Below are 15,572 nucleotides of genomic sequence, written 5' to 3'. Positions count from 1 at the left end.
AATGTGACCTTTGCGGGTGTATTCTGCAGCGGGATTTATCTGCTCCGTTCCGACTTGCTGACCTTCATCCTGCGCAGCCAAACGCAACCACAGCAAAGGGCTCTCAGCTCCCCACGAGAGGGACGAGGCACTCCATGGACACCACCTACCCACTGCATCTTCTTCCACAGCTTCAGAAGGGCGTAGCTAAACACCTACAGAAGGAAGCAGAGGCACAAAACGCCACAAAGGACAGCCCAGGCCTGAGCCTGTGTTACAGCACGCAGCACAGCAGGGCTCTCATTTCCTGGCGGGGGCCTCTGGCTCCCTGCGCAGCCCCGCGCCCCTTCTGCGGGTGGGAAGGGGACCCTAACTCTAAGGGCCCCATAAACACGTTTTACTTCTCACCGAAGCCACGCAGGTAGAAAAATCTCTGCGGGAGTACATCATTTCAAACAAAGGGGGGGAAAAAAAAAGTGATTTGCTAAAGACGTGGCTCCAGAAGACTCGCAAGGAATTCACGGTGAGCAGACCTCTGCCCTCCCTGTAAGCTCAAAGCATTAATCCAGGATCCAGCTCCTTACCGAAGAGGCCGAGCACAAAGTTTCTACTTTTACCTGCGGCAACATCTTACTCACGCAGGAAAGCCCCACGAGTGGTCTCTGAGCAGCAACCACGGGTAAATTCACTCGGGATCTAAAAGCCACGAGCTCGCAGATGAAGCCAGCACGATGCTGGCTGCCAGGAAAAGGCAGCCTGAGGAGGACACCGACACCTCTGTCGGCCTTCCGCGGGGCACTGCTCCTCTAGCAAAGTCAGGTTATAATCCTTTGGTGTCTGAGGCTCTCCTGATCAGGAGAAGAAAGGAATGGATTGGGAAGACGGCTCGAATGGTCTTCATGCTCTCTAGTTTCTGATAACACAGAAGGAAGCTTTGCTTAATAAAGGCAATATTTGGAAGATATCCCTTTAACAGGTACCCTCTTCCAGCGGATTATACCTCCAAGGAAGCTCACACCCAAGAAATCCCTGCTTCTTATCGATTAAGAAAAAAAAAATCTGGGACCCTGGCTCAGTTTTGGCAGCGCTGCCTCTGCCCAGACTTGCTCCCTTCCTCACCACACCGCTCACGTGCTTCGTCTTCCAAGACGTCAGCCGGAAAGCCAAGTCCACGGCCCCGTGCATCGGCCAGAACACTGCCTCCGCGTTTCCAGGCGCCTCCCTTACCTTGGAGCTCGTCGTGACTCAGCAGAGAGGGGAAAAAAAAAAAAAAAAAAAAAGCTCCTGCCACTCAGCTTTTCCCTTTCTGTTCCCCTCGAACGGCGACAGAAATTTAAAAAAAAAAAACACTGCTTCTCAGTAAACCTTTTATGGAAGACCTGGCAAATCTCTGAACCTCACGAACAGATTTTAAGGAGGAGACTCGTTCTGCTGCCTCCAGCCGCTCTGCCTGAACTCAAACAGCAACACAGAGCTCAGCACCAGGCGCAGCCACGCGCTGAGCTGCAGCAGCATCCTCAGCCCCCACGCCCACACTGCACGGGGCAGCGATGTCTGGAGCTTTCTTTGTTGCAGGAAGGGAGGCAAGGAATTAATTCTGATCAGAGGAGGGAAAAGAGCTCCTCTGGGCTGCATGTGAACCATCGGCTGGCCTGGGCAGAGGAAGGCAGAAGAGGACGAGGACGTTGCGGCTCCCTTTTGGCACAGGGAGCAAAGCACTGACTGTGGGGACGTCTGGGCTCGAGGCAGCTCCCGTCCCCCACGCTCTGGATTTGCGAGAGCACGAGGAAGACTTCCCTGCTCTGGGTCAGCGGCTGATGATGGGTCTGAGCCTGTCGAGCAGCCTCCCAACTCCCCACGCCGTTGCTTAGCTCGGTCCCCACCTACTCACGCGCTCGAGGGCCCGCTCTGGCCACGTGTGCTTGTGGCACTGCGCCCGGAGAGCCCTGCTGCGACCCGAGGAGCACCCGGAGAGCCAGCAGCCCCTCTCTGGAGCCCTCTTAAGAGCCTCTCCCCACGCACAAGGCTCCCAGACTTCATTTCATTCTCCCCGCTGGCACCAGCGACAACACCGGCACGTTCACCACCTGCTGGAGTCCAGGCCAGAAGCGAAGTATTAAAAAAACAAGAATAATCAGCCTTCAAATAACAGGTTGCTAAAGCACAGGGATTTCAGGAAGAGCGCAGCCACTTCTGCAGATATTGACCTTTCCGTCGCTGCCGCACGCAGTTTAAAACCCCAGAAGCACCGGGCTGGCCCCGAACGCAGCCTCCTCCCCAGCTTGTTCTAGCAACTACCCCCGAGAAGCCGCAGAAACGAGGCTTTGCTCGCCTGCTGCCCTGCCCCAGCGAATGCTGCCCAGCCCCTTCGGCTCTAAGTGACTGAAAGAGCACAAAGCAGCGCGTTCGCCCGAGCAAATTGCCAGCCCTAAGGCCAAGCCAACAGCAGAGCTACTTATCTGTATGCTGACTTCCCAAACCCAAACCAATTTTGAAGCGGAGGGAGGAAATTCCAGCAGACAGGCGCGCGGCGCGTCCTCGTTTCTGCAAGAGGAACGGCACCTGGGAACAGGCTGGCGATTGCAAAGGAGGAATTCTTTATGATGACCTAAAGCTGAATCAGAAATGTTATTAAAGGACGTTACTTCCTACGGTACATCCACGGGAAGCGGAGCAGCCTGGCCTCCTGTTTTTGGCTTTTCACGGAGCCGTGGCAGCCGCCCTACGGCGCATCGGAGCGGGGAGCACTTGACAAGGGCAGCACCCCGCGAACAACCCAGCCAGCCCGCTGCCTCCGACGAGCCCTCAGAAAGGAGGGCAGCCGAAAGCCGGCCGAAGGAACTGCTCTGGCAGAAAAAACCCTCCTGGCGGCTCCTCGAACCCAGCGAGAGCAGCACGAGCTATCCCCGGGAGCTCAGGCACGCGCCTGCTGGAAACACCTCGAGCGCCGCGCACACGGGAGCGAAACCAGCCTCGCAGAGACGCTGCCGACACGCTTACTCAGACGAGGTGCCCCACGGCTAAGGTTTTAGGCTTCCCAAATTGTTGCGTTTGAGTCAGGACAGCTCCAGAAGGTGCCTCAGCTCCCAGCCTCTGAAGCATTCGGAATCTGCGATGCAGCCCCGTAAAGCCCCAAACCCCACACCTCTGCGGGAGCAGGAGGAAAACTCTCACACGCACAGAGGAACACAAAGAGGAACGGCGTGAAAAAGGAAATTAAAAAGGAACAGCTAGAAGTATTAAGAGCTTGGGGGTGGCAAGATACCTGCTTAAGAGACGTGTTTATATGCTCCAAGCCAGCAGTACACTAACGACGAATAAAGGCTTCAAACGCTCACGTACACACGCACCCCCTCAGCGGCAGGAAAGGTTTTCAAGGAATAAGAGAAAAATTTTCCAGCTCCGCAAAACTAAGGAGCACAAATCCCAGTAAGCTAAATGCAACTGCAAAATAAGCTATTAAAAAAAAAAAAAAAGACTTTCTAAAAGCTAATTTTTTAATATACGAAAACCTGTAACTTACTCAAACAGCAGAGGGAGGAAACCTGCCAGAGCAAGCAAGGGGGTGGGAGCTCTTCGGGAAAACAAACCCGGCGCGCAACGGCTGGCAAAACGCTCCGCTGCGTGCCGCCGGTGGGTCCAGGGAGTTTCTGCACCGAAACCTCTCCTGCTGCCACCGACCGAGGCGTTAACAGAAGGTGCTGAGACCAGCGCAGCAAAACGAACAGTCGCGTTTGCTCACACGCACGTCGAACTGCCCGGCCACGAACACGGGATCAGCAACAACCTACTGCTGACGTCGCTGTTACTGCGAGAGGAGAGAAAGACGGAAAACACGACACCCATTTCCGCGGCACGCGAAGAATCCAGCCCGCTGCAGAGCACCGAACGTGACCGGGCAGAGCAGGAAAAGGCTTCCTTACAAAACCGTTCGCAAACCTGTAGATGTGCAATACGGGAAGGAGGGAACAGCCGCCTCGGGTGGCATTCATGGAGTTTATTTACCAGCGCTCTTTGGAGGAGGCAGGCTTGTTAACCGGGGGCATCTGGTCAACACTCGCGTGTTAAAAGCGCTCAAAACTCCAAGGAAAAAAAAACAGACGGTTGATTTTCATCTAGTTTGTTGTGCTTACCAGCGGTTTGAAGAAGGCCAGAGGCGGAGGGCACAGAACTGTTCGGTTTGATTAGCCCCAAAGCAAAAAGCTGCAGGGGATCTCACAATGCCACTATCAGGTGAGAGAACAACAGTAAATTCAGTGTCGGCAGCCTAAAGCAGGGCGCTTGCTGGGGAGGAAGCGGGGACAAGCCCTTTGTCATACACCAGCAGTGAGGGGCCCCAAATTAACTGCGGCCACCGAGGAGGAAAGCCGGGAGTGTTATTAGGGCCACACTGCCAGCAGGGCTGGCTCAGGCCAGAGAGACCCCAAGGAACCATGAGCAGAAGGGAAAGCAAAGCCCAAAACATCACCGTGCCGCTTAATCCAGCTCGAGAACCGAACCTGCACCTTCATCACTACGTGCAGCTCGGATCTTCCCAGCGTCGCTGCAAAAAGGTGAGAGCTCTACGAGAAAAGATGCCAGGAAAAGCGACAGAGATGGTGCGCGATTCAGAACAGCGCTAGCAGGAAAACTGACTGAATGGGTTCAGAGCTTCCAGCCTGGAAGGGGAAACAAGAAAAACAGACAGGGAAAAGAAGGGAAAATAAAAAACGGCAACAACTGAACAACAATTTCTCATAATCCTTCGTGACAGCCCAGGCCTTGTCCTAGCAGGAAACAATCTGAAGCCCTCAAGAAGTACACAACGCGCAATTAAGCTGCAGAATTCATCACCTTGAAAGGTTTGAATGTTAGAGCAATAGCCGGCTGAGTGATGAGACGGGGAAAAGATCCGTCAGAAGCTCGCGAGCAGAGCAGTGCTGGTGCAATCCGAGCAGCGAACTCCGAAGGACAGACCGAAGAAACCAGACGCGTGTGCCCGTACCTGCTCGGAACTCGGTTCGATAAGCACCCCGTCCTCACTGCCGTCGGAGACAAAACAACGAACACGAAGAGCCTTTGATGTGACCGGCACAAACATTTGCAAGATTTTCTTAACTATCCATCAGAGGGCAACTCCTTACGTTTATCCTGAGCCCCCACTGCTGCAGCTGTAGTCCAGACCTCAGCAACACACAGCAATACTGTAAGAATAATATACAGCAATTCTGCGGTTTTTATTTAATAAAAAAGCTCTTCTTCATCTTTTCAACAGCCTGTCCTATATCTGAAGATGAATTACATGCCCGCCTTGTCTTCTCTGGGTTAAGCAATCCCAGTCATTTCATGTTTTTTTTCCTCAGAGGCTGTTTTTGCTCTCCTCTGGGACGAGGGAATCACAAAAAAACGTATTATTAGGCTTCTGCATCCATGGAATAAATGTCCATTTTGTTTAAAAAAAAAAACTTCCAACCACTGAAAGTGGAATCGGGAGGAGCACGACAGCAGGGACAGAGCAGGTAGCGTTCAACGCCGCAGGGCCGGCTCCCAAAGCAGCCCAGCAGAGCTCCGAGGAGGAGCCCAGCTGCCAGCTCCGAGGAAATACCGCGAAGTCACACGCAGCGACAGCTCCAGAGGACAGCAGCGCGGACTCCTACGGCAGCTTTTCCCTAATGGTACCGGGGAAATCTCTCCCTTTAGCTTACGACCTCACAACGCTGCCGCCAGGCATCAAAGGTGCCCGGGGGATAAGCAGGGAAACAAAGTCGGTGAGCTGCAAGAGCCCAGACACACTTCCACAGCCCCCGGAACAGGAACAGGCACTCGATAATCTGTCCTTTGACAGTGATTCATTAAATTCCAGAAAGGAATGTACTTCTGTGAGAGAAAGGAAGAAAACACAAGCTATAAATAATCGGGCAGCACATTCCTGCAAGCTGTTCCCTTCGGCCTGCACCGGGGTGCGGACTGAAATAAAAAGGGTTACACAATTATAGGGATTCGCCGTCCCAAAGCGGTTTCCAGAACCTTAATGCTGCAAGCGAGGAATTATTCCTAAAAGCTGGCGTCGTGAAGTGAAGCACACCTCCAGGCAGGGCTTACCGTGCCATGCGCGTCCGTCTCCTCACGTACCCTTAGTGCTGGTGCTGAATTACTTCACAGGAGCCCTCGCTGGTGTTTTTTTTTTCCTCTCCACAGCAGAAAACACAGAGCTGAAGAGCATCAGCCTGACCAGAAGGGAACACTAATATAATTCAAGCAGCACTGCAACGAGCTGTCTTCTAAAAGACACTTAATTACGTGCACATGAACAGCGGCACAGGCTCGTTTGCAGGAGATTGCAGTTTCCCCGTCTGGGTGGCAGGAGAGCGGGCTGAAAGATGCTTCAAAAGATCCTGCGAGGCTTTTATTAGCAGACAATTCACAGTTGCTACAAGCAGCTTCCTGAGCGAGCTCTGCGGGCAGCAGCCAGCGTCTGGACGGGCTGTGCCCTGCCGCTCCTCCGCCGCGCTCCCTCGCCGGCGGCCGGCCCTTGGCGCTCGCCGCACGTAGCGCGGAGATGGGACGGGCACAGCCACCCGAAGCAGCTGGAGGGCACCAAGCGGCGGCCACGACACCTCGGTGAAGTTTTGCCTCCGCAAGTCCGCCCAGCTGTCTGCCTCGGGGGATTTTTTTTTTATTATTTATTTATTTTTTATTTTTTAAAACGGATGCTGCGTGTAGTTTTTGAGTGCTCTTCAGTTCTTACCCGGCTTGGGACCTCGATGGGGAACTTCGTGGCCGGTCCCAGCACGCGTACGAGAAGATCCCAACCCTGCTCCGCGCCGCCCTGCCCTCCTGCTCGGCTGGAGGACGGCGCAGCAGTCGCAGCCGCCTGCCACCAGCGTTGGTAGGCGCGAGCAGGAGGATGCCCACCGTGCCCTCGTCGCGCCTCCCCGCGGAAATACTCAGCGGGAAGCTCCTAAACCCGCCGCCTGTCGCTGCCCCTCGCTCCACATCTGCGACGCAGACCCTTATCCTCGCCTCACCCACGGCAGCAGACGAGGACCAGCCCGGCTGCCCGTCCTGCCCAGCAGCCAGCCCCGAAGGCTGGCACAGCACCGCTGCTCCTGCTCCCTGCCGACACCCCAAAAACCAGCTCCGCTCCCCAGCCGAGCACCTTTCTGCCAGGTGAGGAACTAAAGCAGCTCACGGAGGGCAAAGCCAAGCCGTGGATGTCAGGTATCTGACAGCACAGCTGGCCCCCAGCCCCAGCCGTCACATCCCTCGTGCCACCCACCCTAGGCACTGGGATGCCACAAAACGAGCCCGAGATGAAGCGGGGGGGCGAAGTGATCCAGCCGAAATAATGAAGTGGGAAAGGGGAGGGCAGTGTTTCCGCACCCACCTGAGCCCTGCGCCACGCTGACACCTGGGAGGAGGAAATGAAAGGCGGGGAAAAACGCCCGTGGCAGTGCCAGCTGCCAAGCCGTGCCCCGTAGCCCCGGGAGGCACCCAGCACTCACCTGCCGGCTTCGTGCCCATCTTCGCAACACAAGAGGGCAGGGCAGGGCAGGACGAAGACACCCCGCTCTCATAAGCTTTTGTTTGTTTATGTAGCTGGGTCATTTTTTCCACCCAGCCCCACTGCTGATGGGGTTTACCAAGGACGCACCTCCCGGCTGAGGAGGCGCTGGGCGCTCAGAGGGACTAACGGGAGCCCCACCACCTGCCTGGCCCTGAGAGCCAAGCCCCAGTTTTCAGAGCTCTGCACCAGAAAACGGAACGGGACAGGCACAGAGGCTACGACAGAGCCAGGACCCCAGCAAGCTGCTGCTATTCGTCCTGCAAAACAACGGCTCCAGCCCGGAGCGGCGAGAGGGGAGCTTGGGGCGCCCCCAAAACCAGCGCGGTGCCTCGGCGCTCAGCCGGCAGGACTGCAATGCTACTTTCTTTACTCCCAGAAAATATTTTTATTTGTTATCCCTTTGAATCAGGAGACCCAGAATGCTACACGAGGCGGCTGAGGACCTCCGGCTCTGGTGTTGAAGCAGGACCACGGCACGGGGCGGGTGCAGGCAGCAGGATGAGCGCGGCACGCTGCCGGGATGATAAAAGGGTCGGCCAGGCAGCTACGGGTCAGCCGGGACAACGCTAATCCCAAACACAGTCGTGGAAAACTCGATAAAGGATTAAGAGAATAGAGCCTAATTACAGTCCTGCTTTAATCTCCGCCGAGAGCTGCTTAGGAGAAACTACACCCTATCAAGTGGGCTCAGTTTCATTCTTAGGTTAAACAACTCTGTAATCTCCCCCAACAAGCACAATTAGCAGACAGACAGCAAACTCCTGTTAAAAGTACAGTTCTGTATCAAAGCACGCAGGGAATGACTAACTGCTGTTTGAGATCTAAGGTTTGTCAGCTTTCTGAAGGGGTTCAGGTAAGTACAAGCCCTAGCGTAGCTGATAAAATCTCAACCACTGAGGAACAATCCAGAAAGTAAATATATATCTAAAAAAAAAAAAAAAACGATGATATAATTTGCAGATGACACAAAAGCTGGCAGAGTAACAGCTCCTGAAATCAGGCAGCCACGGAGAACAATCCCTTGCAAACCTCGGTCCTTCCCAGCAGCTCACGCTGCAGCAGCCTCCAGTACAAAGGTACAGGCGGAGCCACGAGGAGCGCGAGCCGCAGCTTCCAGCAACTGAATTCCCAAGAAAACAGCTCCGCATTAAGTACTAAACCCTGCTCTAATGCTGAGGAAAAAAGAGCTGCTCCAAGCTCTCAGGGTATGAACAGGAGACTACTCTGGAGAGCACAGACAGAATTTTACCCGCACCTAAAGCGCTGAGGAGGCAGCGGGGACGCTGTGGCTATGTCTGTGTGGCCGGAGGGGTTTTTGCTTTAATTTATCAAACACTGCTTAAAAATTCTTCCCCGATTTCTAAAAGCTGCCAGTGCAGCTTGAGAGGAAGAAAGGCAAGGCATCTGAAGCAGCGGCCGATTTAAGAAGCTCGAGCCGTAGAACTGCAAAGCAGATTAAGTCACTTGAAAATCCAAGCGCCCACTTTAACCGTGAGATGACATCGGCTGCTAAAGGACACTGCAGAGTAACAGGGGAAGCGACAGCAAAACATCCGCAGGCTGAAACCCAAAAAAAAAAAATGTGAAATGATCAGCAAGTCATACAACCACACGGGCTCGTCCGTCGGTGACGGGCTGAGCACGGGGAGAAGCGAGTGACGCTGCGTGGCCCACGTACACGGGCTGTCGTACAGAATAACCTCGCTGCTTCGCCTGCCCTTACCCTGTACCGGTCTGAGTCATTCGTTTAGGATCTGGGAGCACGGCACAAAACAGGGAGCTGAAGATAAGACATTATATGTGAAGAGCTAGGGAGAAGTTAGAGAGAAAAAGTCACAGAAGGCAGTAAAACAGCATTAGCTACGTGATAACCTTTGTGTGTTTTAGGGGAAGCAGCAGCGGTGAGATATTTCAGGACAAGCACTCAGCAAACGCTGCACGAGGTTGCACGGTGAGGGACCAGCCTCTTCCCCTGAGTGACTTCGGGTTAGGAAGTGCAGAGGCGTCCAGCAGCGAGAGCGACGCAGCAACCAGCCCCGCTCACGGTGACCGCGGCTACACCGTGGTCCAGCACTAGCTCCCTCTCACTGAAAAAAAACATACCAGGGGGAGAAAAAGCTCGCTGAAGAGCAACAAACTTCACGGGCCAATTGGGCGTAATAAAAATGAGAGCGCTCTGAAGTCACAGCTCAGCCGAGAGGAGCTTTTAGGCCGGCAAGTTTCCTTTTCCCTCGAAGGTTACCTGACCCCGCAGATTTACGCGATTCTTAGAAACCTGGAGAGAGGAGATCCAAAAATACTCTGCAGAACCAAGGAGCATGACAAGAGGGGGAAAAAAAAAAAAAAAAAAAGGAGGAATTAGAACAGCAGAAGGAAGTGGAATTAGGAGCAATGGATATAATTAGTAGGGGCTGAATAGCAGGAAAGACATCCTGAAATGCATTATTTGGATTCCAGGAGCATCGCAGACTCGAGGGGGTCCCCACAGAGACTCGCTGAACTTGCTCGGTGTCCTCCTTCAGACACAGCGGCATTTGCTGTTCAGGTATTAATCTATACGTACATACGAAACAGAAATTAAATGTATGCATTTGAGAGAGCCCTCGACAGCATCTGAGCCACCAGCGTAGCAGGCCACGAGACGGGCCCAGCTCATCACACAGCCCAGCGCTGTCGCAATGCTTCCTCACATGCCCCCGTCTCCCGTTTTATATTCAGAACGAAACGGCTCTCGTTGGAGAGGGGCAGGCTTTGTCCCACATCTGCACAGCGCCTCGCACAATGGAGTCCCGGCCCATCCTGCTGACTCCCAGAATCACAGAAAGAAAACAGCAGAAAAATAGGGCTGGAAGGGACTTCAAGAAGGCATCTCGGCCTTCCCCCGCCCCAGGGCGAGAATTACTACACTTGCTTTTTTTTCTTTTTTCTTTTTTTTTTTTTTTCCCCCTAACAGAACTCTCCCTGATGGGTGGGACACGAACCCACCCAGACAGATGAATTAGTTGGACCTTAACTTTAACATCTTAACCCCTCAGCCACCCTCTGATAATACCAATTCAGCACCGAGCCCCTACAACACGGGGCAGCTGCAATCGCGGTATCTAACTCTGCCGTGTCAGACGCTGATAACGGTGCAGTTCTGCAAACAACAAGCCCGTGCTGGAGGTAGGAGCCCAGCAGCGCAGCCTATTTCTGAACCGTGTTTCGGGACTGCTGTTCCTAGAAGGGAAGGCAGCCCGGCTCCTGAGACACACTTCTTCCATGATGCTTCCCAGCAGTGAGTCACCTTTTTTTTTTTTTTTTTCCTCAAGTTTCCATCATCCACATTCCCGGACTCTCCAGCACATCATGTTTACCCCGAGCTGCTTCAGTTTAAACTCCAGAAATCCTTGGAGCAGGTAGCATTTATGCTCGTGCAGATACCAGTCCTCCTGATGAAGTGCCACTGCTGAAGTTAACGCAGCAAAGGACAAACCTTGCTTCGCCCCAGATGCTCATTAGTGTTTCTTCTGTGGGTATGCGAAGATAGATATAAAGCCTCCACATCTAGCCTTAATATTAAGGAACAAGACTAACTGCGCTTAGCTCTACGAAATTGAACAAGAAGAACCACCCACACTCTTAATTCTGGCAGTTCCCAGCCATTCTAACCAGTTTTTTCAGTTCTGTTAATAGAGCTAACGCCATTCAGTTTACCTTTAAAGGTTTACAGAAGAACTTCAGAAATAAAACTGCGAAGTCAGAAAAACTAAACAAAGAGGCAACCCTTCCAGCAAGACGAACTCAGCATCCTATTGATCCACACACAAAAAGCTTTGCCTTTAACTTTCTGCCTGCACTGGAGCATCACTGCACGTCAAACAGCTTAAATCCATTTATTTTTAAAGAAAGCCACCTGAGTCATTTAAAACCACGATTCTGTAAAACTTAAACATTGAAAAGAAAGGAAGGGCTGCCATGGAGGGGATGGGACAGGAGGCTGGAGGTCTGTTTATACCTAAATGCTCTCACCTGGCACCGTGATTGCAAGTTCAGCAGCTCCTGGGCTGATAGAGAGAAACCGAAAGATGAAGGTGAAACCCTTACAGCGAGCTATAAACAGCCTCTGCCCGTTTGTATCATTAACCTCCCAGCAGATAACGAACACATTTGTGCCCGGCGTTACAAGTAATGCGTTTTGGTTTTCACATGAAGTTCCCTGGGGAACTTGTTTTACTTTAAAGGGGGGCAGGAGGTGCTCGCAGTTTGCTGAATCAAGCCCGTGGCTTCTATCGGGACCGCGACGCTACCAGCATGGCGCCTGCCTAGTAAGAACAGCTCTTAAACGGGCAGAATTTATCTAAAATATCACAATTAAAAATAAATACATCAGATGATTTCTCCTGAGAAGCGGGCTTCGGTGGAACAGCCAGCTCGCACGTCTTTCCAATTAACAACGCAGCAGAAACCCCTGCTGCAAAACCCTAAAGGGCATCGCAAAGAAACCCGTACGGGGACCAGCAGCAGACCCAGACCTACGGGCAGGAGCAGGAGGGAGAAGAAAAGCTCAGGGACGGAGCTGCGGGGCAGGCGGCTGCCTTCACCTGCGCTCCTCGGACAGGAGAGCACGGCAGCGGGGTCTGCCAGCTGACGGACACTGCAAGAACCGCTGGAAAAAGATGTTTAAGGGGAGAACAAAGGAGCCGTTAAGCAAACGGAAGCATTAACTCATATTGTCGTCGGGACGGTAATTGTGCCCGCACCACAGCTCCGCAATTAGTCATGGTTTTTGTGAAGCAAATACAGATCAACAAAAAGGGCGGACAACGGTTCAAAGAATAACTTTGACAAGTCCTGGGATACGGGCAGCAAAATCCTCGTGCCCCTTCTCCCCCTGTGTCCTGCCCGTCCTACAAGTGCCACCACGGGCTGCGTGACAGCTCGCCATCGTCACCCGGGGATGAGCACGCTGCCGGGGGGGGGGGAGGCTCGAAGGAAGCAGGCCCCGAGAAAGGGATGAAGTGGTCCAACACCCAACATGTCCTCACAGCACAGCTGCGTGTGGCGAGGGGCAAAGCAGCCCGGGGACAGAAGGCGACATCGCCCAAAGGTGGCGAAGGAGAAGTCGGAGGACCAAGAGGGGCAGGCAGGTGGCAGGCCGAGGTTCGCCCACCCCAATGCCTGCACCTCCCATGTCCCCTACCCCAGGGGGCTGGGGGCTTCGCACCTCTCCCGAGGGCTTTCCCCCTGCAGAAACAAATCCCATTTCTCCTCACACAGCCGCGAAGCGCAGCCCAGGGCCGGGGATGTCCCCTGCGGGCCTCGGGCAGGTGCCACCTGCCGGCCCCGCCGCCCACCGGGGGAGCACCCCGGGGTGCCCCCAGCCCCAGGGGTGCTCCCCCAACCCCGGGGGTGCCTGGGCCGGGCCGTACCTGAGCGTGGGGCCGATGCAGGCCGTGTCGGTGCTCTCGATCTCCCGCAGGATCCGTTCGTGCTCCGCCGCCGTCTCCAGGCTCTCCAGCTCCGCCATCTTCCCCCGCTCCATGGAGGAGGAGGAGGAGGAGGAGGAGGAGGAGCAGGGGGAAGGCTCCGGCGGGCACTCAGCGAGCCCAGCCCGGCCGGGCCGAGCCGAGCCGTGCCGAGCCGACCCTCCTACCTGCCGGTCCTCCCCGCTCCGCTCAGCCCGGCCCTGCCCGGGCACGCCGGGAGTTGTAGTGCGGGGAGCCCGGGGGAGAGCCGGGGCCTGCGGGGCCGCTGCGAGGAGCCCGGCCCCGAGCGGGGCGGGGAGAGCCCCGGGACCGGCCCCCGGAGGGGCGGCCGGAGGGCGAGGGAGGCGGGTGTCCGTGCTCCGTGAGGGGAAGGGCGGGGAGGCCTCCGACATGGCCGCGGGTCCCTGAGCTGGTCGTGAGGGGTCGCAGCCCCACAGCAGTGACAGCCTCCATGAGGGGACGCAGCCCCGTGGCAGCGACCCCATGTGTCATCCCCCGTGAGGGGACACAGCCCCACAGCAGTGACAGTCTCCATGAGGGGGGACAGCCCCCTGGCTGTGGCATTATGCCATGTTCCCTTGAGGGGACGCAGCCCCATCGCAGTGATATTCTCCGTGAGGGGTCACAAACCCATAGCAGCGACATCCTCCATGAGGGGACACAGCCCCATGGCAGTGTCCCTTGTGCCATGTACCCTTGAAGGGACACAAGCCCACGGCAGTGACCCCATGACATCCCCCATGAGAAGTCAGTAACCCACAGCAGTGACATCCTCCATGAGGGGACACAGCCCCACGGCATTAAACCTATGCCATGTCCCCTTGAGGGGACACAGCCCCATGGCTGTGGCCCCATTGTCAACTACCATGAAGGGAGGTTCCCTTCATGTCCCCAGTGAGGGGACACCCCCATGGGAACATGCCTGTGCCATGCCCCAGGAGGTTCAGCCGCCTCGCCATTCTCCCCCAGAGAAGAGGAGCCCTCCCTTGCAGCACTTTGTGCCCTCTGCCATCTTCCCCATGAGACTGTCCCCAACTTAGCCACTTCCTATGGATGTGCCCAGCGGGACCCCAGTCCAAACTATCCTCATCCCCTTCCCACCCCATTGCAGGGCCCCTACCATCACCCTAGGGAGGAAGGAAACACCCAGACCAGCCCTTTGGGTGTGTTTTGGGGTAACGCTCAATATCACTGCCATCCCACAGGACAAACCTCCTTTCACCCTGAACCCCAATAAGTGAGGTCACCCCCATCCTGAAACAGTGCCATTGACTGTGGGCCGAAAAAAAAAGCTTCCCATGACTCTGAACCGCCTTTCAGCTCGATTTTATGGTGTCTCACCAGCTGCCTAATTGCAGCCCCTCCTTGGCCACTGTCTAAAGCGGCTCAACCTCAGAGGTGCCTTCACCCAAGGACACCACAGAGCTTCCTACAGAGAGTGCTGCCAGCCTCCAACAACAGCCTTGGGTGTCAAGGTCTCCTTGAGAGCTTGCTGTGGCTCCCAGCACTAATCTCTCCTAAAATGGCTGGTTATCATTATTATTATTATTTTGTGTATGAAAACTATGTGTTATCCCAGCTATGTGCTATCACTGGGTTGGGTGCCAGGAGATCCCATGGTCTGCGAGATGCACAGCGGGTTAAGTGTGATGTATAATGGGATGAATAGCAGAAAGGGCAGGCTACACATGCTGCCGAGGGTTTCTGCATTTGCTTTTGTTGTTTCATGCTCTGAGATATAAATAAACTGAGTTAATTGTAAGAGCACGCCTCTGGCTTCCCTCACTGTGGCTTTCTAAGAGGCTGAGCACTGCTGGTCTGATTATCTCTGTATCATCCCTTGAATTAAATGAGAGGATGATAAGAGAACTTCCCAAAACATTATCCGTGCATGACTGTAATGAAACAAGAGGGGCAAGGAAAGCCTGACAAAAACTTTGTTAGCTCATATGAAGTTCACCAGCTCTTGCATATCATGCCTACGGCTGCCAAACACGGTGTCGTGCGAGACCAGATGGATGTCGCTTTGGATGTGTTAACACCAGTGAGGAAATCTGTACTCTGATGGCAGTCACCATGGAGATCCGATAGAAGCTTTCCGAGGACCAGAAGCAAAGAGACACGTCAGTGATATAATGGAGGCAGATAAAAATAGCTGGGCAATTTCTGAGCCCAGCAGACGTAGCATTCCCCCAGGGCTGGTTCGGGATCCAACGGGAGGGGAGCGCTGTGCATTTTGCGCCTGCCTCCACCGGCTGCTCCGCAGAGGCGAGCTGGACTCTCCTCCTCGCCGGCGCGCCAGGAGCCTGATGCTTCCAGCACCCCTCCTCGCAGGTGCAGCCCCCCGTGGCAAAGCAGAGCGAGGAGATCGGCTGGGATTCAAACTGCTCTGGACTTCAGACCTCCAAGAAGAGCTGCCTGTGGCTACGGGAAACATATAATGCACTGCTCGGCATGCGATACGTGCCCAGCTCCAGTGTGAAATCCACAGATCCTACCATCTACCGCTGCTAGCAGCTAAGAAGATTACTGTTTTCCTTCAAATTAGTAGTGGTCTGAGCCAATGTTCCTGAAGTCAG

General features: G+C 54.6%; 1 protein-coding gene across 9 annotated transcripts in view; it reads right to left on the bottom strand.

Annotated features, from left to right (window-relative positions):
- EXOC6B (exocyst complex component 6B) overlaps positions 1–13,280 on the bottom strand; it is a 293,888-nt gene extending 280,608 nt beyond the window's left edge. For 7 of the 9 annotated variants that reach the window (XM_035547427.2, XM_035547428.2, XM_035547432.2 and 4 more), the window contains exon 1: positions 12,937–13,271. In XM_035547427.2, the coding sequence (XP_035403320.1) occupies positions 12,937–13,049 (113 nt within the window). In that variant the 5' untranslated portion in view covers positions 13,050–13,271. Of the gene's footprint in view, positions 1–4,963; positions 5,621–12,936 lie in introns of those variants that run through there. The other 2 variants (XM_035547430.2, XM_035547431.2) reach the window with 2 other exon arrangements.
- Positions 13,281–15,572: the final 2,292 nt, after the last annotated feature.

This window comes from Cygnus atratus, chromosome 4 (genome assembly GCF_013377495.2).
Source record: "Cygnus atratus isolate AKBS03 ecotype Queensland, Australia chromosome 4, CAtr_DNAZoo_HiC_assembly, whole genome shotgun sequence".
Lineage (NCBI taxonomy): Eukaryota > Metazoa > Chordata > Aves > Anseriformes > Anatidae > Cygnus > Cygnus atratus.
Note: the sequence above shows the minus strand (reverse complement) of the source record. Positions and strands in the feature narration are given on the sequence as shown.